This window comes from Nyctereutes procyonoides, unplaced genomic scaffold, assembly GCF_905146905.1.
Source record: "Nyctereutes procyonoides isolate TBG_1078 unplaced genomic scaffold, NYPRO_anot_genome, whole genome shotgun sequence".
Lineage (NCBI taxonomy): Eukaryota > Metazoa > Chordata > Mammalia > Carnivora > Canidae > Nyctereutes > Nyctereutes procyonoides.
Window position 1 is genome coordinate 33,357,936 of NW_026575140.1, and position 21,202 is coordinate 33,379,137.

The window sequence follows — 21,202 nt, forward strand, 5'->3', positions numbered from 1 at the left end:
CTGTTTAAAAACTTGTGTTCTTGCATCCAAAGCCAAAACAAAATTATGCAGTAGGGTGGGTGTTTTGCATCAGAGCTGCTGGCACTGAAGGGCTTCAGGATCAAGGTGGCTCACCCATCAGTTCAGCACATAGGCTGGGGAGGGTCTGCAGGCCCTGGGAGCAGAGCCACAGTTCCATTCTCTTGCTTAGGTGAGGCTCGGCCAGCAGGGGGGTGGCCACCTGCATAGGGGGAGGGGGCCATCGTTGGGGACAGGGGCTGCTCCCCAGAGGTGAGCTCCCGCTCTGGGGCCCGCAGTGTTGGTGGCTGCAGCGGCAAAGCCACAGGGAAGCTGGCCATGTAGAAGACTCGGCCTAGGCGCTTGGCCACCTGTGGAGAGATGGGCCTGGGTGGGGGCCTGTTGGCTTGCAGCCATAAAGAGCCTCTGTGCTGACCCACCATTGTCTGGAGACAACTGGTCCCAGATGACACTCACCTGGGCCCGGATCTTGAGAGCAGGCCCTAGCTTCAGCCCCATGGTGGTCAGGAGGTGCTCCTCTGTCAGCAGGGGCAAGGTCTCCCCATCAATCCCTTGTTCTCTGAAGACCTGAGGGAGGCGGGGGGGGGGGGGGGGGTAATATCAGGGCCTGAGTGCTGGGACCAGTGCCTACCCACCCTGCTGGGTCCCTCCAGCCCACCAAGGGCTAAATGCCTGGGGTTGGCCCAAGGTTTTCCAGAGAGAACAGGGCCAAGAGAAGCTAGTTTGCTAGAAAAACTTGTAAATGAAAGGAAGACCTTTGTCTTGGGCACATACCATTGTTGGAGGAAGAAGCATTGACATGGTGGAGTGCAGGGAGAACATGCAAAGCTTCCTCCCTCCCTACACACTGCTTTTGAGGAAGGGAGATTTTGGGTGGGAAGAGGCATTGGGGATGGAGAACTCAAGAGCCATCTCAAGAAAGGTGTGTCCACTCCTGCTCCCTCACCGGTGCATATTCTCCGCAGCCAGACAGGCCCCCCACAAAGCTGCAGACATCGTCCACTGTCCACTTGCTGAGGTCTTCAGGGGCTGTGGCCTCCTCCCCATCCATGAAGAGTCCCCCCATGGTGCCTGGTTTGGGGGGTTGGTATTACTAGGACTATGGCCAGCTCTTTCCTACGCACCCACCCCTGTTGGTTGGCCTTTTGCCCAAATTGTTCAGAGATGGACTGATAAAAGGGTTTTTTTTCTCCCCATGGACACCCTCCCTAAGACCCCAGATGGTGGTGGGACTGGGTTTCCTTCCACCCCATGGAGGAATCTAAAGCATGGAGGGGGGTATGCCCACCTGTGTGGAAGTAGGGGCTGACGGCGTAGGGTAAGCCCAGGGGCAGTGGAGGGGGCAGCATGGACCCTGAGAGAAGCCCCTTCCCTTCAGGGCTGGCCCTTCCAGTTGGGGCTTGGCCCAGGTTGGGGCCCTGGCCCCCAGCAGCCACCATCTCAGAGTCCTCTCCTTCTGAATCCTTGGGGGGCTCATCCTCAGAGCCATCTTGTGCCCAGAGCCCAGCCCCCGTGGTCTCCTTGGACTCACTGGAGTGGGCTGAGGCAGGGCTGGGGCCCCCCTTCCGAGGGGCTCGGCGGACAGGCTCCCGGGGAGGGGTCGGGGGGCCGGGGCCTGGGGGTCCCTGGGGGGGCAGGGCCAGCAGCGGCGCAGAGCTGTGTCTCAGCACCAGCATGGCCCCGCGCCGCTGCAACTCCTCGGCGCCATCGGACGGGCGCAGGGCGGCTTCGGGCGCCAGCAGCTGCGGGCGGTGCGTGCTCTCCAGCTCCTTCTGACGCAGCAGCTCTGCCGACATCTCCAGCCTGGACCAGGAAAAGCAGACAGTAGCGCGGGTCAGGTAGTTGGGCAGTGACGCTGCGGCCGCCACCTCCCCCTCTCCCCCTTCTTCCACCCCCAACCTCTCCGCCACGGCGCTTAGGCGCTTACCGGGCCAGGTTCTGCTTCCGCAGGAGCTCCTGCTGCCGGGCAAGCATCTCCGCCTGGGCAGGGGGCAGGAACCCGTAACCTGGTGGGAAGGGGACAGACCACGAGGCCAGGTGGCCGAGTGATCTAGGGCCACCCATGCCCACCTGGTCTGTCCTTGGCTTCAACGGGGAGGGGCGGGGTGCTCCGAACGCGGTCGGGCACCAGCAAACCCGGATGCACCCGCACGGACAGCCTCGTGGCGTGCCCACTCACCGGCCCCTTCAGACACCAAGAGCTCGCACACCCGCCCACTCCTCACCTGGGGTCTGGCACAGGGCCGAGGGCACCCCCAAAAAGGGAGGCCTGAGGTGGGGGCCCAGGGCGATGTGGGGGGCATTCTGGGGCGACAGCAAGGGAGGCGGCTGCGACAGCTCCCTGTGGACGACAGGGCGGTAAACGGGGCGAGCCGCAGGCCCCCGCCCCGCGCGCCCCCTCCATTCCTGTAACTGCCTCGCGCCGCCCGCCCCTCCGGCCGCCGCCTCTACTAATTGCCGGCCCCGCGGGCGGTCGATGCGCTGCTCGTTATGGCTCCGGGTCGCGCGCCGCCCCCGCCCCCGCCTGGCGGCGCCAATTAATCTCGGCGGCGGCGCGGAGGCGCTGACCCGGCGGGCGGCGGCGACTGCAGCGGTAATTACCGCGCGGGGAGCGCCGGGCCCCCGCCTCTCCGCCAGCAGTGGACCCTGTGCGGCTGGGCGGGTGGGGGGCGCAATTAGCTGCAATCCAGGAGGTGGGGGAGGCAGCTGCAAATAGCGCTCGCGGTAGGAGGGCGGGGGGCGCGGCGTTGTTGGGGGGCGTACCCTGGCGCCCGGCGGGAGACCGCGGAGAGCCGCCCAGCCCCTTAACGCCCCCTAGCTCGCTCACCCCTTGGCCTCTGCAGGTGGACCAGCCGGGCGCGCGGAGGTGGGGGTGCCCCCAGCTCCAGCTCTCCGACTTCAAGGCTTCCAGACTTCGCGCTGCTCCCCCCTCCCCCCCGCCCCGTTCTGCCCTCTGCCCTCCCTCCACACACCACACCCCTCTCTCCACGGACTTCCCCAGTCTGCCAACAGCCCTTCACCTACCTGTTGGGGGGACAAAGCCCTCAGCTGTCTCTGGGGCACCTGGATTCAGCGAATCCCAACAGTTGCTCAACAGAAACGGCAGTCACCCTTTACACCCTGCCCAGAGGGGTGGTCACCCCCACGCATTCTACTCCAGAGTGTTCTGGGCCTCTGACCAGCTCAGCGGGTGTCAGGACCCTTCTGCAGACCATGAACCTAGGGCCAGCACAATGCCTGGCACACTCCGTCCCAACACGGCCTCATGTGGCTGTGATGGGGGAGGTACTCGATTGAAGGCAGGTGACAAGAAGATGCAGGCTGTGGACGTGACCTGCAGAAACCAGGTACTAGGTTTCTGATAGGCCCACCTCAGCTTCGTATCCAAGAAATAAGCCAAGAGAAAATGGGGACCTCTCCTGTGTGAGCACCCCAGTACCTCTCTGAGAAGGATGGGGTGCCAGCTGGCACGGTGCCCTCTCGGTGCTGAGCCAGGCCCTGCTTTCGACGTTGACCTGCAGTGGATGAGGGCAGGTGGACTTCCAGGGCACTGGGACTCCTCACAGCTGCTGCTGCCACCTCCTGCCGGACCCTTAGGAGATCTGGGAGTGGGGAAAGTGGTCAGTGGTGACCTAGAGGCCAGGCTCTGCCCAGGACTCTCGCTACCTCAACCCTGGTGAGTGAACGACACCAAGGAGATCAAAAGCTGGTCAGAGTACATCCTTAAAATAACCTTGCTGGTTGGTCACAGAGAAAGACAAACAGAAGGCCACAGGACAGGGGAGACCCAAATCATTACAGTGCAACTAGCTTCAAGGTGCCAGGAATGGGGTTTGGGAGGCACCCACTTGTATTGGGAGGGGAGCTGGTAAGCATTTGAAATGGATATGGGAAGGTCAGTAACCAAAATGCAGTGGGAGGGAGGGAAAGAGCCGGCAGATGGGATTCTGTAGTGCGGGCATGCTGATATTGACAGGAGTTCAGAGGTTCTGGAGATGGGTTGTGCAAAGACCCAAAAGTGAGGGCGCAGGCCTGCTCCTGGAGGATGGGAATGGGCTTCCAACCCCAGACTAACGCTGCCCAGGTGCCCCCTTCTAGATAACAATGCAGCGCACCCCCAGGGTGCCTAGCACTCTGCTCCCCATCCAGGTCCCTCCATCCTGCTCAGGGCCGGGCCTCTGAGTCCCCCCCCCCCCCGCAACCCCCCATGTGTGCAGGCTCCGCCGACATCGCCGCCGCCGCCGCCTGTTTATAAATTAATTACCCGAAAAGCGGAGGTGGGTCCTGCCCGGGCCGGGTGCCAGCCCGCAGAGCCCAGCCGGCGCGGCCGCCTGCATCGATCCCAGCGGGGCCCCTCGCCCCCGCGCCCGCCCGGCGGCCTCGGTTATTTACAGTCGGCTCCGCGGCGGGGGCGGCGGCGCAGGGCCATGATTGACAGCCCGGCTCCCAGCGCGGCTCCCCGGTGGCCGGCGCCCCCTCCCCCGCGCAGGCCAGCGGAGCGGGCCCCAGGCAGGGCAGGGAAAGCAATTAAAAAGGAAGATTTTTAAATTATTAACATTTGGTGAATTATTCAGGCTCTCGGTGCCTGACTGCCCTGGGGGACAGTGCCTTGTGTAAGGAGAAGAAATCCTGCCCTCTTCCCAGCACCCCTCACCCACCTCTAGGCAGAGAAGCCAAGCTAGGGGCAGCGCCCTTGAGCTGGGGTCTGCTGGGCTACGGTGCAGCTGGTCAGGGTGCCAGATGGTGGGTGAGTGAGGGGTGTCCATAAGAGGCAGGAAGGACAGATGGACGAGCACAGGCTGGGGAGCCTGGTGGGACAGGGACTGTGCTGCTGAGCGCTTCTCCTGAGCAGCAGGGAAGTAGGTCCTGGTGGCCATATCCTAACTGCCACCCGATCTGCCTTCTGGATGTCCTAACCTGACTGCTCCCCTCCTCCCAGCCCCTTCCATGTAGAGACCCAGGCTGACCCCAGGCAAGGTGTTCAGCACAATCTCCCACACTGCCCTGATGGCGCTATAGTAAGAAGGACTGCAGCATACAGATCAGGCAACGATAAGGTGTGTACTACTGGAGAGGGGCAGGTTCTGTCCCTGGTTCTGTCCCCACCTCCCACTCTCACTGCGGCTCATCCCAGACTCAGTTTCCTCATCTGTGAATGACAGTGCTTGCATGCCACAGGTAAGGGGTGGCCCTGCTGGAGAGTCTATGGGAGATGATGGTAGGGGTGGACTGTAGGGATATGCAGGTGGGGGATCTCCCAGAACTACCCAAACAAGTGGCTGCCTGGGCAGAGGGAGGAGAGTCACCGCAATGCCCACCTAAAAGGGGGCTGAGGGGCCTACAGATCTGCATCCAAACCCAGCCTTGGTGTCAGCAGCCAAAGATCCCAGGGCTTCTTTCCAGGGTAAGCAGAGGCCTGCAGGGACAATGGAAACCCAGCACACACAGGTAGACACTTGGTGAGGGATGGTGTCACGGGATGGGAGCACATACCGTGGCTGGGGAGGCCCAGGTGGTACAGGCGCTGGGGGTCCTCAAAGGTGCTGGCCTCACTCAGGGCAGATACAAGCCGGCGGTAGTGATCCTCAGGGGCCATGCTGGGCCCAAATTCTGGCAGCAACAGAGTCTCTGTTGAGGGGAGCAAAGGTGAGGGTATCTTCCTTCAGATACTGCCCCAGGAGAAGGGCAGGATCTCCCCCTCTTAGAACTGGCTGCTGGGCTAATTCTGCCCTGTGCAGGATCAAAGTTATCCCCCCCCCCTTGTGATCTGTCCCTCCACCTCCTAGTTGAGCTCCCACCTTGGGGCGACTTGCTTCGTGCCTTCTTCTCCAATGGGCAGTCACTGCTGATGTGGGGGGAGCGGCCTAGCCTCTTGCCCAACAGGTCACCTAGGGGAGGGCAGAGTGAGCCCCATCATGTGTCTCTGGGCTTGGAGGGGACAGAGTCTGGGAGGGCCGGGGTAGGGAGGGATCCAGCCCAGGCCTCAGCCCCTACCAGCTCCAGCTCAGCCCAGAACCAAATCCAACACTGCTCAGGTGCCTTTGGGTCCTGGCCACATCAAAGACTTTTCCAGTCCAAGGTCCCAGGCCTTCAGCCAGAGGACATCTTGCCAAGGTCTGGGCAGGTCAAGGGACAGTTCTGATCCTGGATTTTAGGGTATGTGTATATGTGATGGGAAATTGGTGGTAGCAGACTCAGGTGGCAGCTCAGGACTGCACAGGTGCCCTGCTGCCCCTACCCAGCCAGACTAGTCTCCTGTGTAAATTAACGGGCCCTCTGGGTCATTCTGCTGAAGAACTGAAGGCTTTGGTTTAGATTGGAAGCCATCTCCTCTCAGTTGAGGAGCCTAGCCTCTATGGCTCAGGGAAGTCACTAGGCAGCAGGCCCCAAAGGTCAGGCACACCTGCCACATCCACTCTGGGCACCTCCACCAAGGCCACACCCTTTGCTGCCCTCAGAAGGCCTGAGTCAGCACCCTGGCCTTGCCTGTCACACACGCTTACCTGCCCAGCTGGGCTCTGAGCTCTTGAGGGCACCCCTGAACAGTCACACCTGCTGTACATAGTCTGGCCGTAGTAGCAGGGGGACCCAGCCCCACCCATCTCCCAAAGCCCTCTCAGGTGCTACATCCAAACCATACTCTTCTGTCTTCCCAAGTTTGTCCCTCTCCATCCCAGCCCCTGGTCCTTCCTTCCTGGGCTCAGGGCCTGGGATAGCGACTTTGATGAATGGCTAGGCAGATGTCCTGGTCTCCCGGGCCCACCCCAGTGCTGGCCTGTGGGCCAGGGCCCTTGCTCTTGCCCCCTCTCCAACCTGACAAGGCTGCCTGGGTGGGTGGGGTGAGGGCTATCTGCTCTGTGAACCAGACTTGCCATGACACCTCAGCAAGGCAGGCTTCCCAGAGCCTAATTCCCAGAGCCTAATTCCTTTCTCTTATTCCCTTAATCTGTCATTTTTATCAGGCCGGGGAAGTGCGGCAGCAGTGAGAGGCCGATCAATCTCCACTTTACAGCTGACAGAATGGTGCTAATAACTTATTGATCTCAGCCACCTCACTGCCACCGGTCTGGGCTCAGCAGCCCAACCCCAGGCCCTACCCAGAGAGGGACGAGGTCCTTCACCGCTTGACTGAAGGGTCCCTACCTCAGGGATCTGTCAGGACAGGTAGGAGCACAACCAGCCTGAGGGCACCTTGAGGAGGCCAAAGTTGGCCCCCAACAGCCTTGGGGCATCAGGGCCCAGCTGGCAGGAGGGCCATAATATCCAGCTGTGCCAGGCCTGGAGGCGGGCCTGGGCTTGGTCCACACCTGCTGCTCAGGCCCCATCCTACACGTATACCTTTTCCTCTTGGGTTTAGCGAATAACCCAGCTCTCTCACTTCCCTGAGTTCTTCTCCCATTTCCCACAGTAGAAACTTCCCCCTCCCCTTCCTGTTGGGGGAGTGGGCTCCTCTCTATCTGGGGAAGGAGCTGCTGAAGGTAGAAGAAGGACCCATGGGGAGACCCAGGCCCATGGCTGCAGTAAGGTCCTGCCATGGAGATCTGAGGGTTCATGAGTCCCTGACGAGGGCAACAGTCGTAAGATGGCAGCATGGACCCCGGCTGAGCCCCTCACCCACGGCCCTTTCTATCCAGGGTCCAGGGAGGGACCAGGGCCGGGGCTGTGGGAATAGAGCTGACATGTGCTCCTGGGGAAGCAAGAGGCAAGGACAGGCAAATGTCCCCACCCAAGGGCCAACAGGAACAAGTGGAAGCCAATAGGAGACTAGAGCCCCAAGAAGATTCTTCTTTGCCCAAGGGCAAATTCTTACAAGACCTGGACACAGCACAGATGTGACACTTTACGCAGAGCACCTGAGCCCTGGAGTGCTTGCCTGCCCGCCCTGCACCTCAGCATAAAGTGAGAGCGAGGACGCAGGTGTGTGGCATGGTGATACCCACACACAGACCGTGAGCTGGGGTGTCTGGGCCACACCAGGGCCCCAAGCACACAGCCCTATCGGAGAGCAGGCCACACATGCACATCAGTGCCCGTGGACTGTGAGGTCTCCGTGTGTGCAGGCAGCCGGGGGAGGGCCTGCCGGTTCAGAATATCTCAATCACCGGGGGCTCCCATGGCTCTGCCGATCGATGGGGCAATTAGATTTTATCAGCTGCCTGCTCAGCCACCTCCAACAAGGCTGCAGAAGTGGCCCCCTCACACCCACCCCGTGAAGGCCTTCCCAGGCACAGGCATGCCTGGGAGCACGAGGGGGATGACTACCTCCTACCCAGCCATTCTCAGAGCTGTTAACCACTGCTGGAAACTTCCCTGCCCAGGGCCCAGAGGGCAGCAAGGGCCCCCTGCCAGCAACTTTGACCTCCCCTCTTTCAGTGGAAGCTCAGCCACCACCCATTCTCTGCAGCAGAGCCTCATGGCCAAGTCCCCTCTGGCCTGTTCCTCTGAGGAGGGCCTGGGTCCCCCAACTGCCCCTTCCTCCTGAGCTCCTGCTGCCTCCAGGAGCTGTCCCTCTGAAATGACCTCAGGAGCTCTTGGGCCAGCACTCTCCCGTCCCACCCCTGCAGAGGTTCAGGCTCCAGCCCCCCATCTCTTAGGCAATGAACCTCTTTCCTCTAGGAGCCTTTGTCCATGGGGTTGGTGGGTCCTCTCATGCATGCAGAGCATGTCCCTGCCCTCAAAGGAGGCATTCAGGATGTGCATTTCTGGGCCTCTGTGAGGCCTGCACATCCCTGACTGTCCTCCCTGCTTCTGCCCCTATGAGAAGGGGGTGGCAATGGCCTTGACCACTCGGAGCCCACCCCAGGAGCAGCCATGGTGGAGCCACAGCCCCTGCCTCCTGTCTGCCCGGCTGGCCAGGATTAACACAATTACCATCACACGGAGCCCCAGGGGACAGCCAGCCTTGCCACCTCCCGCCTCCACTGGCCTCCCTGGCTGCCAGCCAAGGCTGCTAGGGGTGGCGGCATCCAGAGCCGCTAAGCAGAGACACTGGAAGGGTGGCGGGGCAGACTGTCCTCAGGCTGAGCTGCAGTGGCCCTGGCAGCCCTGTTCTCTCCCCCCAGCTCCTCACCTGCAGCTCCCAGGCCTATCTCCACGCCACCTCTCTGGAATTCACAGCGGCTCTGATGCTCGGGCATAACGAGGTGGCGGCTGCGGTGGACACTGGATATAAGGGTGGGCAAGTCACTGTCCTGGCTGCAGCGAAGCAATACAATGAAGGTGAGATCCCAAAAGGCCGTGCACCCAGCCCTGGGCACAGCAAGTGCCTGACGAAGCTCGAGTGTGGGCATGCATAGTGCCAGAGGACAGTCTGTAAATGTGCAATGCCTCCTGCATACCTCTGTGTGAGTCTGTGACAGCACACATGTAGGCATCCCCAGAGCAGGTCCCAAGGGAAACATCTGGTGGGTGTGACCTACCCAGGTCTCACCCAGGCCCACTAGGACCTACCAGGGGTCTGCCAGGCCTCTGTCAGGCCTGGGGCCCTTAGGCTCTGCCCCCACCGCAGCTCCCAGGGAGGTGTATGCAGAGCACAGGAGCCCAGCTCAGTCTTGCCATGCTTTCCCCATAGTGACCAGAGCAAACACCAGGCAAGGGGGTGTCTGCTCATGAGGAACAGTGACCAGAGAGGACACGCACTGCCACACATGCACCTACTCCTGCGCCAGCTGCTTCATTAAAAAGGTTGCATTTACTCTTCCAACTAAAACCCGCAACTACCCACAGACCCTCAATTTCTTCAAATAAGGAAAGGAAACTGAAGTTCAGACCAAAGTCCTGCAGGCAATGAGATGTGTGCACAATAGGGACGTACACACGGGCACGTGCAGGCTCATGTAAGGGCAAGAGCATGCACCTACATTTGCACATACACACAACCCTCCCCCCTCCCCCACCATGTGCCCATGACACTGTTCTCCCCAAGGCCCCCTGCTAAGAATCTCAGCCACCAGGAATAAACAAGTATTTAACTCTTCTATTCCCTTTATTCCCTCATTTCTCTTTTTGGTAAATCAACTCAACCCTACAGCACAGGGTCCCAGAGGAAAGTTAGTGTGATTGTGTGTGAACAACCCCCAACCCCATTGTTCCTTGTGTTCTTAGCATAGAGAAGGGTCACCTGCCACCTTTCAGATGCAGCCTGGAGCAACAGGAGGTCAAGACAGTACAGAAGAGGAGCAGCGAGGGCCTGGGCACCCCACCCTCCCCAATACCCTTGCTCCCTGGCCCACCTGTAATAGAGCAGCCTCCCAGCTGGGCCGCTGCAAGGAGGCCTCCACGGAATGACCTGGGAACCGACCCTAAACCTCATTAAATAGCCCCCAGCCCCCCTGGCCTGGGTGGCTGGAGCAGGCTAATCCAGGCTGGCCCCTAAGCAGATCAGTTTCAGCCCCAAAGACTCCAGGGCTGGGCTCTAGAGCCTTCTGGGAGACCCAGATGCCAGATCTCTCCCCACCCCCACCCCCCCTCCCAGGAGGAGAGAAGGCACCTCCCCTCCCCAAACACACACAAAGAGGAAGGCAGGTGGGACTAAGTACTTTATGAGATTAATTGGCAGCAAGTCTCATCCCTCTATCATCCTCATCAATGCGAGGGTGTTGAGGACAGAAGTGCTGTCCTCAGCATGAAGGAGGGGATGGGGGTGGCTAGAGTCCTCCAGGGAGTTCTCCCCTGTGGGGATCCAATGCTGCTGTCCCCAGGACCCCTACAGGAACTCAACTCCCCAGAGACTGAGTCGGCAAGGAAAAGCCGCCTTAATTTGTTCCCCATGAAGCCATGGTCCTGTGCCATGGTCCCGTGCCCACACTGGGACCTGGGGACCATACCCCTTACCTCACCACTACCACTGTGGCCATCAGCCCTTTCACTCTTGGGTCATTCAGGCACTCAGGTGGTGTTGTGGCACCATGGAGGTGAGGCCCAGGGGGGCATCTGGACACCACTGCCCACTATATACCTGCTCTCTGCCTTGGGGGTTCACTCCACAGGCAGCCTGGCCTGATTCTGGAAAACCTGTTTTTGTCGCTCACTGAATAAATTATGGAAGCTTTTGTATAAAGAACTACAAAGAAACACCAGGCTGAAAGCATATAAACTCTGCATTTGGCACCCCAAGTATGAGGTCCCCGCAGCCATGAAAACACTCTCTGCATCCTGCTGTGCATAAGGGGCTTGGGAGGCTCTCTGTTCCACTGTGGGGGTGTGACTATGTATCAGGAGGTGAGGGCGAGAACTTGAGAAGGAGCTACACGGAGGAAGGCGTGTGCTGGGAGGTTGAGGGAGAAGGATCTGGCCCCTTGCACCCCAACTCTGCCTGAGGGGCTCCTTGGGCTTCTCCAGGCTCCTGCAGCCAACTGTCATACTGGCAGTGTCTGCCCATCTCCTGGCCAGCTCAGGGGCCTCCAGAGGGCAGGGACCACATCTCCTGCCAGCAGTGTGGGGTGCCATGGGTGCTGAAGCAGGAGCTCCAAGCAGGCAGGTGGGCCAGTAGATGGAACTCATGGACAGATGGATGGATGGATGGACAGATGCATGAAGACCAATGGATAGAGGGAGAGGGATGAATGGACAGTGAGAGACGATGACAGGTGAACAGATAGGCATTACTGAATGGATGGATGCAGACAGAGACAGAAAGGATGGGAATGGCAGAGAGATAAACACACAGAACCTAAAGAACGACAGGATATTACAGATGAAAGACAGATGGACAGGGCCAAAAAGAGCCAGGAAGAGACAAGATAGACATGGGGTGGGGGGCAGCATGAGGCAGCCCTCCTGGGCCAGATGCTGAGGTGCCACATCAGCAGGTGGGGGGCAGATAGGCTGTAAGTCCTCTTGGCCATGCTACACCCCTGCCCCACAGCCCACTGCAGTCTCCCCTCTGGTAAAATTCCAGAAAATCATCCCAGCCACCCCTAGTGTCTGTGCAGGACCGAAGGAGCCCACATGCACATGGATTTGGCCCCATACCAGGGGCACCCTCCATCTGGACACCTGGGATCTTCTCTCACTGTACAAGGCGAGGGGTAGGTGAGGAGGGGATGCCACAGGAGGCAGGGGAGTCGTTCTAGGAATGGAGGAGCCTCCCTTGGGTTCGCTATAAGCTTTGCTGACAAATTCAGCCTGTAGCTTCCCAAGTAAAAGGCTCATAAAATGTCATCAATGTTCATAACGGTTCATAAAAATGATCAGTTGAGTGGGCAACTTCAAAATGAGGTGGAAATAAGTTTAAAGATGTTTTCATTGTAATTTGGCTCTAGGATCCAGGTATTTTCAGAAGCATAAATAATAATATACACAGCACAGAGCCAGGCTGGAAGTGGGGAGGACAAGCTCCCACCCTCCAGGGCTGCCATCTCAGCTTTGACAGAAGCAGCAGAGCCTGTGCTCAGTGCCCACTGCCTCCTGGGCTGGGCCCTTCCTGTTCCCTCCATTGAAACCACAGCCTGGGCTCCAGCCACAGACTGACCATCCTCTGCTCCCCTGGAATCCAGAACCTGGGTCTTTCCAGTGCGCCACCCACCTCCTCATTAGGTCCCCCCTGCCCTCCATCATGCTCCTGCAGCTAAACCACCATAGACCTAGTAAACCTCAAACCTCCTGGGCAGGGCCTCCAGAAAGACCCCACTGAAACACACTCTGTCACCCCTCTGCTCAGGAATTTTTGGTGGCTCCTCACTGCCTGGAGGACCCTGTCCTACAGGCTCAGCACCCAAAGTCCTTTAGCATTCGATGAGGCCAGATCTGCTGGCCCTCCCCCATCCCTCCCCCCACCGACATCCCCTTCCCTTGTTCTTCCACATCTTTGCAGACCTCCTCTGTCCCTATGAGACCATTTTTACCTCCTGGTAGGTAGATGGGTGGGTGGGTGAGTGGGTGGGAGGGAGAAGTCATGGCTCATCTTTGGGCAGTTTGACTCAAATGGCTAGTCCCATGTGGGAGGCAGAGTGCACTCTGGCTCTAGGGTTGGGCTGCTCAGAACCCACACCCATGCTGCTGTGAAGGCCTAAGCACAAACTGAAAGACTACAGAATAGGGCGAGGAGGAAGGGAGGGAGGCTGGGGAGACTGAGAAGCAGAGGGGCAACAAGGCTCCAGCCTGCCCATGCACAGCGTGCGGAGATAAGCCCAGCCCAGGCCCAGACCCTACCTGCAGGACGTCTCTCGGAAGGAGATGTTCACATCCCAGTGGGTGTGGACTCTGCAGGGAGAGAAGCAGAGGGTCAAAGTGGCCTCCAGGACCTAGTACCCAAACAGTGGGGTGGGTGTATGGCATAGCCCTCATCTGCCCTGGAATGCTGGCCCCAAGGGAGCAGGGCTGGCTCACATTTGTCTCCAGTGCCATCTGGTACCAGCTCAACCAGCCAGTGGCTGCCACCAGGATAGAACCATGGGGCAGGAGTCAGCTCCTGGTCTCACCAGACAAAGGACTTGAGATAGACAGAATCAGGCTGCCATAACCCTCCTTCCAGTTGCAAGAAACCCAGAAGAGCTGCCCCATTGTGCTAAGGGTGGGAGCTGCTGCCTCTTCTGCCCATCAGCCAAGCGACTGAACCAAAGCCTTGGTGTTAGAGCCTCTCCGGCCAGACTGGAACCAGATCAGGGAGCAAGCACCACGGCTGCTGCTGACACCAATGGTCTAGTGTCCACCCAGGTGTGTGGAGCTCTCTAGGCCCAAGCTGCTAGCAGTCTGCCTCCTGAAAATGACCACCACACGCTGTAGGTAGGAGGGATGCCAGAACGAGAGGCTCTGCACTATCTCTGTCCCCTCACCCAGAAAGACCCTCAGGCTGACGGACGGCAGGTGGAAGCCTGCGGTGTGTCATCTCAGCAAGTGTGGGTATGAGGGCTAAGAAGTGGGGATGTTGGGGGTTTGGGAGGGTTATTTTAGCGTAGGAGAAACTGGAACATATTGAAAAACTGAGAAGAGAAAAAGGCCTAGAAACTCGGGGTGGGGGGCGGTAAGTAACATGTGCTAGGTGGACAGACGGATGAAGGGATGAAGAGGAGAGTGGACAGAGGGAGGTGTCTCTGCCAGAAGAAGAGATGGAGGGAAGACAGAAAAAGCGGGCCCCAAGCCTGGGAGGGACAGTGGGGAGTCAGGACTGCTGCTGCATGCCAAGGAGAATGAGCACGAGTGTTTTAAGGGCTGCTCCCGGGGGGTCTGCTCAGCTCCTGTCTCTCTACTTGGCTGTGGTGGTGCCAGGCCCTCTCCTCCTGGGTCTCCCTGACTGCCCTCCTCCCAGAGCCCCTGGCCCAACATCCCTCCTTCACAACATGGAACCATGTCGGCCCCCTCCCTCCGAGTGGGGGCAGGGCAGGTTCTCACTACAGCTTGTGGCAAGGAGGGGTTCAGACATGACAAGCTAAACTTGGGCCTGTCTCCAGGACAGAGGGCCCTCACCCTGGCCTGGCCTGGCCTTCAGCTGCCTGGAGACACCAGCCTTGAGGTGCCGGCCGGAGCCTGTGTGCCCTCCCCATCCAGGTCCCCAGTAAAAGTACCTTCTCTTCATGATACGGACATGTGGGGTGTCCTCCTGTTTCAAGCCTGGGCGCCGCCCACAGGCTGGACCACTCCCATCGCTGTCACCATCACTGGCTGAGAAGCTGGGGGTCAGCTCTTTCTTTAGGACCCTCGCAGTGGGGAGGGCAACTGTCCTCTTGTCTGCCAGTCGCCCCCGGTTCTGGGCAGGGAGGGAAGAAAGGAAGGTTAGGCTGAGCCAGGACCCTCAGGCTCCTGGGAGGCTTGCACCCCAGGCCCAACCCTCAGGCAAGGGCCCAGGTGAGAGAAACCCTCAGAGCAGCCTCTATGATCAAACGGGCACCATCACTGGCCCTGCTAAGGGGCTTCCAGCCTGCAGGACAGGCCCAAGGCCCAAGGCCCAAGGCTTACATAAGTTCCAATGGCTGGAGGTGAAGACAAGAGCAGAGACATGAGGCCTGGGACTGCCACCCTGGAGGGCGGTGGAGTGAAGGGCTGTAGACCTTGTCCAGACTGCACACTCCAGCCTAGCTCCCACCCCACGCTGTCAGCAGACCCCAGCTTTCCCAGCTCCAGGGAGCCCCACGGGGCCATGTGTGCCCCCACAACACAGCACATCTGCTCTCTGCCCCTGATCCAACATGCAGTTACGGCTGTGTATATGTGTCTGCTGGACAACCCCCCACAGCTCCTGGGCCAAGTCCTTTTTCTATTCTGCTAGTGCCATCCAGGGGCCAGTTCAGGGTGGTCTGAATCCTGCTGACCCCGTGGCAAACTGCAGGTCTGGGGTTCCCACGTCAACGGGTGGGGAGCCCTTACCAGCCTAGACCCTTTGTCCTATGGGCCCCGAGTGAGCCCACCCTCTAGAGCAGAAACAGAGATTCAGTTTCATCCACAATAGCTACTTCTCCCGTCCCTGCACCCATGTTGTGTGCTGTGTGCTGGGAGAGCAGAGCAGGAAGGTATGTCCTGTGCACAGACATGGAGGGCACTCCACACTGAGCTTGTCCATGTTCAGTACAGGAACACACCAGATGGTACACGCCCCTCACTCGAGTGACAGACAACCTCACTCTACACCAAGGCTCCCCCCAGTGTCCTTAGGTCCTGCTGCCCCAGTGGAAGAAGAAAAGGTGTTCAAGTATTTTCAGGTGGGCAGGACTCTTTTTCTTATTTAATAAGGGGGTGCTGTTTCAGGAAGGTGGCCAGGGACCTTTACATTATCTAATTCTCTCTTGTCTTTTCAGTCACCAGGGGCCCCTTGGACACCCTCTTTCCTCTTCCTAGGACCATGCCACCTGTGAGCTTGAGGAAGAAAGTGTGAAGGAGGGTCTCACCTCACCCTGGACCAGTGTAAGGACAGCTATGCAGCCACCACACTCCTGACCTCCAGAGTAAGGGTCCTTCTCTGAACCCACTGCAGCTCTGGATTTGGGCAGTGACCACAACAGGGCCAGGGAGCCTTAGTCTTCTCCCCTTGTTGGGTCTGGGGACCACAATTACCCCCGTCCCCAGATCCCCACAGATGCTAGGAGCCACAGTCTCCTCCATACTTGCCCTTATGAATCCATTTGGAACACCCTCCATGAGATACACTGGACAGCACTGGGACCGGGTGGGGTAGGAGTCTGGGGCAATGGAATCTGAGGGCAGGCCTGAAGGGCCTGCTCTGTTGCCCCTTCTGAGACCGTGGTCTAAAAGCAGTATCAGAGAGTGGGTGAGGCTGCAGGTATGACAGTCCCTCTGGTCCCTATGCCAGCCAGTGGGTTCCAGGGGGAGTGTCTTCAACAATCCCTGGCCTGTCTGACATGTGCCCTGCTGGGAAACCCCACTCAGTTCTGCCCTTCTCTAGCCTGAGGCCCAAGCACCAGGGCCTCTTCTCCTGTTAAACTATTATCTTAAGAAGGAAAGGAAATGCATTTCCCTCTGCTTTTCATCTGTAGGACCAGAAGGAGGAGAGGAAAATGAAAGCAGTAAGACTACCACTTGGGATGAGGCCAGAGCAGCTATGCTGGCCTGGGGTGGCTCCTGGAGGTGCTCCTGTGGGAGGGGAGCTGAGGAAGATGGACCAGGATGGGCAGCCCTGATCCTGACCAAGGACAGGGAGCATACTTTCCTCCCATGCACACTCAAGACCTCAACCACTCACCCTTCTCAGCAGCACACAGATGTGAAAGCTGGGTGCCAAGCTCCTGCCCTTCATCAAGCCCTGGCCTCTCAGAGTGCAAGGCTGGGTACATGAAAGCCAGCTTGCATGGCTGCATGATCCCTGCACCTTATGCACATCCACACTGTGCCCTGGGTTATCTGACTGTGAAGTGTGTACATACCTTTGGGCTTGGCTGTGGGGGATGGAAGAAGACAATCTGTATGGCAAAAGTGAGAGCTGGAAAGACAAGGGGGTCTGTGGAGCTTATTCCTAAGGGAGTGTACAGGGATAGGCCTAGGAGGGACCAGGTTCAGGAGAGGCAGGCCCAGGTCTGAGGCATCCCTCATGCAGACAGGAAGGCAGTCCTAGACTGTGGCCTCATCCCTGTCTGACATCCACCCTCCCCAATCCAAGCCATGTCCTTGGAAAATTGATACTGGGCTCAGGCCATCTGTAACCCACACTCCTGTGAGAGACCTCTAAAAGGTTGGGTTGAAATAGGCTGGGCCCCTCTGACCCAAACAGAAGCCCAGACTAGCCTTGAGGATGCCCAGAAGACTCTTCTCCAGTACTAGCTGCTTGAAAAGGTGGGTAAGTGGAGAAGCAACTCATCTTGCCCCAGGCAGGTACCATGGGAGTGGGCGGGAGGTGGGCTGCCTGTGAACACATACTCCAGTGACGAGCCCATGGCAGACAGGCAGGTGGAGTAGGTACACAGGTGAGGCATGGCTGCATCCCCCTTCCCCTGTCCAACTTGTGTGTCTGATCTAGTGTCTGTCTTCATAGATGTGGCTCTGGCTTCCCAGCCTGCCCAGGTTACCCGCCTTCAGGGTCCACAAGAAAATCAAAAGATCCCTTCCTACTTCCTCCTTCCAGTCCAAAGTAAAGAAGCTGAAGGTGGGTGTCTTGGGTCCTGTCTCACCCCTTCCTGTGAGAGGGTGCTGCTGGTGGTGCCAAGAATAGCATCACAATCCCAACCAACACCAGGAGCCAGGGCCCTAATTGGCTTTCTCCTAGCAGCTCAAAATTGGTTCCTCTCAAGATGCAATTTCCTCCTCAGATCAATCCTCCAACTATTACTGCCTGGAGGACATATGATGTGGAAGACAGTGCTTCAGGGGCAGGCATGGCACCCCAATCTCTGCTGCTTCCCTAGGCCAATGAGGAGGTCAACATACATCTACACCGGGTCAGGGGCCCCACATCCGTCTTCATCTCCAGTTCTTGACACCAAAGGCCCATACTGCTCAGATTCTGGCCCTGACTGGATTGTATCTTCAGACTCTCCTGGACTCCAGGGCCTTGCCCAGCAGCGGTCTAATGCTTGGCATCCCAGAGACACATGTTATGCACATCCAAGCTGTGACCACCCCAGAATGCACATCCAGGCCATCCAGTAGCGTCATATCCCAGAACAAGTCTTACCCTAGGACCAGCCCCTCTTCCAAGCTGAGCCGGCTGACACAAACGGCCCCTCCCCCCCCAGACTTGTGACAGGGCAAGGTCCCCAGGCCACAGTTGGATGACACTGTCCAGGGAGGAGACCTTCACAGCCTAGACTGTCCCCAGGACTTCAGGTGATGCAGTCCCGAGGCTCCCAGATAGGTAATAATCAGGCCCTGCATCCAAAGAGGAGAGGGCTCCCCAGGATTCCCACCCAGAGCAAAGTCTCCACTATTTGCCCTTGGGGATCTCACTCCTGCTTACTGGCAGTGTTGAGATTAGGACTCTGGACCCTAGAAAACAGGCACAAGCTCCACAGGAGAGAAGGAAAACCCCCCAAACCCCAACTTTTCTCCCACATCTCACCACCGGGGAGGATATTCGACAGCCCGGACAGTCGCAGATCGGAGGGTGCACCTGCAGAATCCCCTTGGACATAAGCGTCTTCAGACTTTTTCCTGTGAGGAGAACCGAGGCAGGACCGGTGAGAGGGCAGGGCTGGGGCACAGATGGAGCCGGCGCAGGCGGGCACGCTTTCGGGGCTCAGTAAGCTGCAAGGCCGGTTCCCCCTCCTGGCACGTGCACGAACATCCACCTCCGTTCAACTTCGGAACCCGCTACCTGGCCCTCCGGCCACCCCACCCTGGAGGACGCCTCAGGGATCTGTAGAGCTCCGAAACTCACGATGGGGGCAAGCGCCCTCCCCTGACGAGGGGCAGCCTCCTCCCCGCCCCTTGCGTCCTTCCTCCCGCGCTCTACCCTCTCCAAGCGGGTCCCGGGGAACCGGGAACAGGGCCCAGGACCGTCCAGCCTGCGCGCAGGTGAGCGGCGCTGCCGGGACCCGGGACTGTGCCTGAGCCCGCAGCGGGAAGAAGGAGGCCACCGCAGGGCAGCGAATCCCAAAGCGCAGCGCGACTGGGTCCCTAACTTTCTGACGACCCCCACTCGCGCCCCCGGCGCCCACTGCGCTTCCCCCGCTTGCCTGCTCCGGCGCCCGCACTTCACGCCCTCGGAGCGGACTCCTGAATGCTCCAAGCAGGCGGCTCCCGGCCCCGCCGCAGCTCCAGCTCCGCGCGCGCTCCCGCCCCCACGCGCGCCCCCGCGGCCCCCACCTGCCTGCGACACCCCTTGCACCTTTCCCTTCCCTCCACCAACTCGCACCCGCACCCTGGCCGCTCCTGTGCCGCTCTACTCCCGCTAGCACCCGGTGGCTCCCCCGCCCAGGAGGGAAGTGTGTCCTGCCCAGCTGGCCTCCCGCAGGCTCCCGAGTTCCCGTAAACTTCCCCTGAGCCACAAAGCCCAGGAATCCCGCAAAGACCTTCCGAGTGGGAGGAGGGGCCGGCTCGTGTGCAGCCGGGAGCCCAGAGCACGCGGCTCAAGCGGGGTGACGGTGGAGGCCGAGGGCGCTCTGCGGGGTCCACCAGGGCGACGGTGCTGGGGGCGGGGGGGGGATGGGGGGTGTCCCTGCGGCAGCCCCAGAGTCGCAGCGCCCTCTCTAGGCGGAGATGGAGTCTCCCAGTGGCAGAACGAGGGGGTCCGGACCCAGGGGTCCTCGGGGAGCCGAGGGGAGGGACGGTAGCGGCCTGCGCCCCCACCGCGGCCGCACCTTTGTGGCGGATGCTTCGCTTCCAGTCCTTGGCCGTCTCTCGGCCGCTGACGAACTGGAACTCGTTGGGTGTGAGCCACTCCCCGCGGTGGCGGATGGACGGACCCTTGCTGCCTTGGCAGAGTTTGCGCACGTAGAGCAGCGCGCGGTTGGCGCCGCACTCCACCTCGATGCACGGCTCGCCGTTGTCCAGCAGCGGCTGGAAATCCGGTGCCGCGGCCGCGGTCGCCGAGAAGCGCTCGAGGGCCAGAGGGTCCCGGGGCAGGTGGAGGTGCGGGGCAGCCTCGTGCAGGCTCAGGTAGGCGCGCGGGGAGCGGAGCGGTGGAGCCAGCAGCGCCTCGTAGCCGGCGGTCGCGGCGGGTAGCGAGGCGGCCGGGGGCAGGGCGGCCGCAGCTGGCAGTGGTGTCAGGTAGCCTGGGAGCGGCGGCAGTGGTAGTGCGGCCAGGGTCGGATGGAAGGTGGCCAGAGCCAGGGCCAGGTCCTCGCGGCCTGGGAGCTCCTTCTTGACCGCCGGCATGGCGGGCCAGTGGCCCGGTAGCCCGGCCCTCCGCCGCCGGTGCAACTTGTTCGGGCCTGGGCTGGAGTTGGGTCTCGAGGGTTGGGGGCCCAGGAGTCCCCTGGCCGCGCGCCCGCCCTACCCGCTACTGCGCCCCAGCACCTGCTGCCGCGCCGCCCGCCGGGCCACCTCCGACCGCTTCCCGGCCGGCTGGCGGGGCCTCGGCTGCCCGAGACATGGTGCTGCGGGAGCTGCTATCGATCCCCTATCGACCTGCCGAGCGCCGCAGCTCCGGGGCCCCAGGGCTCCGCTGGGCGCCGGGCCACCTGCGCCCGCGCCCCCTGGGGCGGCCCCGCGCCCCGCTCGCTGGTCCGCCGGCCAGGCCCAGCCGGGCAGTGGAGTCGAGAAGTCTCCGGCCCTGCGCCGCGCCCCGCCCCGCCCCGCCCCGCCCGGGGGTCCCAGGCCCCCGCCCCGCCTCGCCGCCCCGCCGCCCCGGCCGCGCACCCGCGTACACTGGCGCGCGCCTGCCGGGCAGGGACTTGGGAGACTCCCGCCGCCGCCGCCTCCGCCGCCGCCGCCGCCACAACTTGGCCCATTTAAACGGCCCCGGCGCGGCGGGCGGGCGGGCGCGGGCTCCGGCAGGGGGTGCGTGACGGCCGACTGGGCTCACACGGCTGGCGGCGGGGGCGGCGGGACGGGGCTGCACCGCTACCCTACTCCGGGGGGGGCGAGGGTAGGAGAAAGGGAGACCCGGGCGTGGGGAGGGGCGTGCTAGCGAGAAGCGGCGCACGCGGACGCACCATTGTTGAGGGAGTTGCGGGGCGAGCGCGGGACACGTGGGGAGGGGCGGGCCCGGCCGGGGCAGGGGGCTCCCGGCGGAGGAGAGGTCTGTGATTAGGGGCGGCCCGGGTAGGAGCGCTTCCACAGCGGCGGTGTGCGGTGGGCACAGCGGCGGGCGTGGGTGGTCTCCTCTGCATCCGCAGGGTGTGAGGTTGTGGGTTTGTGG

General features: G+C 60.7%; 1 protein-coding gene across 4 annotated transcripts; it reads right to left on the reverse strand.

The window, feature by feature from the left end:
* Positions 1–71: 71 nt before the first annotated feature.
* SAMD11 (sterile alpha motif domain containing 11) lies at positions 72–20,754 on the reverse strand. Of its 4 annotated transcripts, none has more exons than XM_055306636.1 (14): positions 20,701–20,754; positions 18,461–18,552; positions 14,523–14,704; positions 13,171–13,221; positions 9,089–9,213; positions 5,817–5,906; positions 5,512–5,646; positions 3,458–3,620; positions 2,244–2,359; positions 1,946–2,024; positions 1,307–1,821; positions 965–1,089; positions 475–585; positions 72–368 (listed from the first exon to the last, which is right to left on the reverse strand). In XM_055306636.1, exons 2-14 carry the CDS (start codon positions 18,530–18,532, stop codon positions 123–125), a joined length of 2,010 nt encoding a protein of 669 aa, XP_055162611.1. In that variant the 5' UTR covers positions 18,533–18,552; positions 20,701–20,754; the 3' UTR covers positions 72–122. The 4 variants fall into 4 exon arrangements, with proteins under 4 accessions (XP_055162611.1, XP_055162612.1, XP_055162608.1 ...); XM_055306637.1 differs by having other exon boundaries at positions 20,709–20,731; XM_055306633.1 differs by lacking the exon at positions 20,701–20,754 and adding an exon at positions 19,701–20,605.
* Positions 20,755–21,202: the final 448 nt, after the last annotated feature.

Bases quoted from the DNA above. Each gene is read 5' to 3' on its own strand.
- SAMD11 (XM_055306633.1), bottom strand. From the start codon at position 20,217: ATGCCGGCGGTCAAGAAGGAGCTCCCAGGCCGCGAGGACCTGGCCCTG. The intron at 18,553-19,700 runs GTGCGGCCGCGG...TTCTCCTCACAG, and splicing joins GCGAAGCATCCGCCACAAAG to GAAAAAGTCTGAAGACGCTT. The intron at 1,822-1,945 runs GTAAGCGCCTAA...TTCCTGGTCCAG, and splicing joins CGGAAGCAGAACCTGGCCCG to GCTGGAGATGTCGGCAGAGC.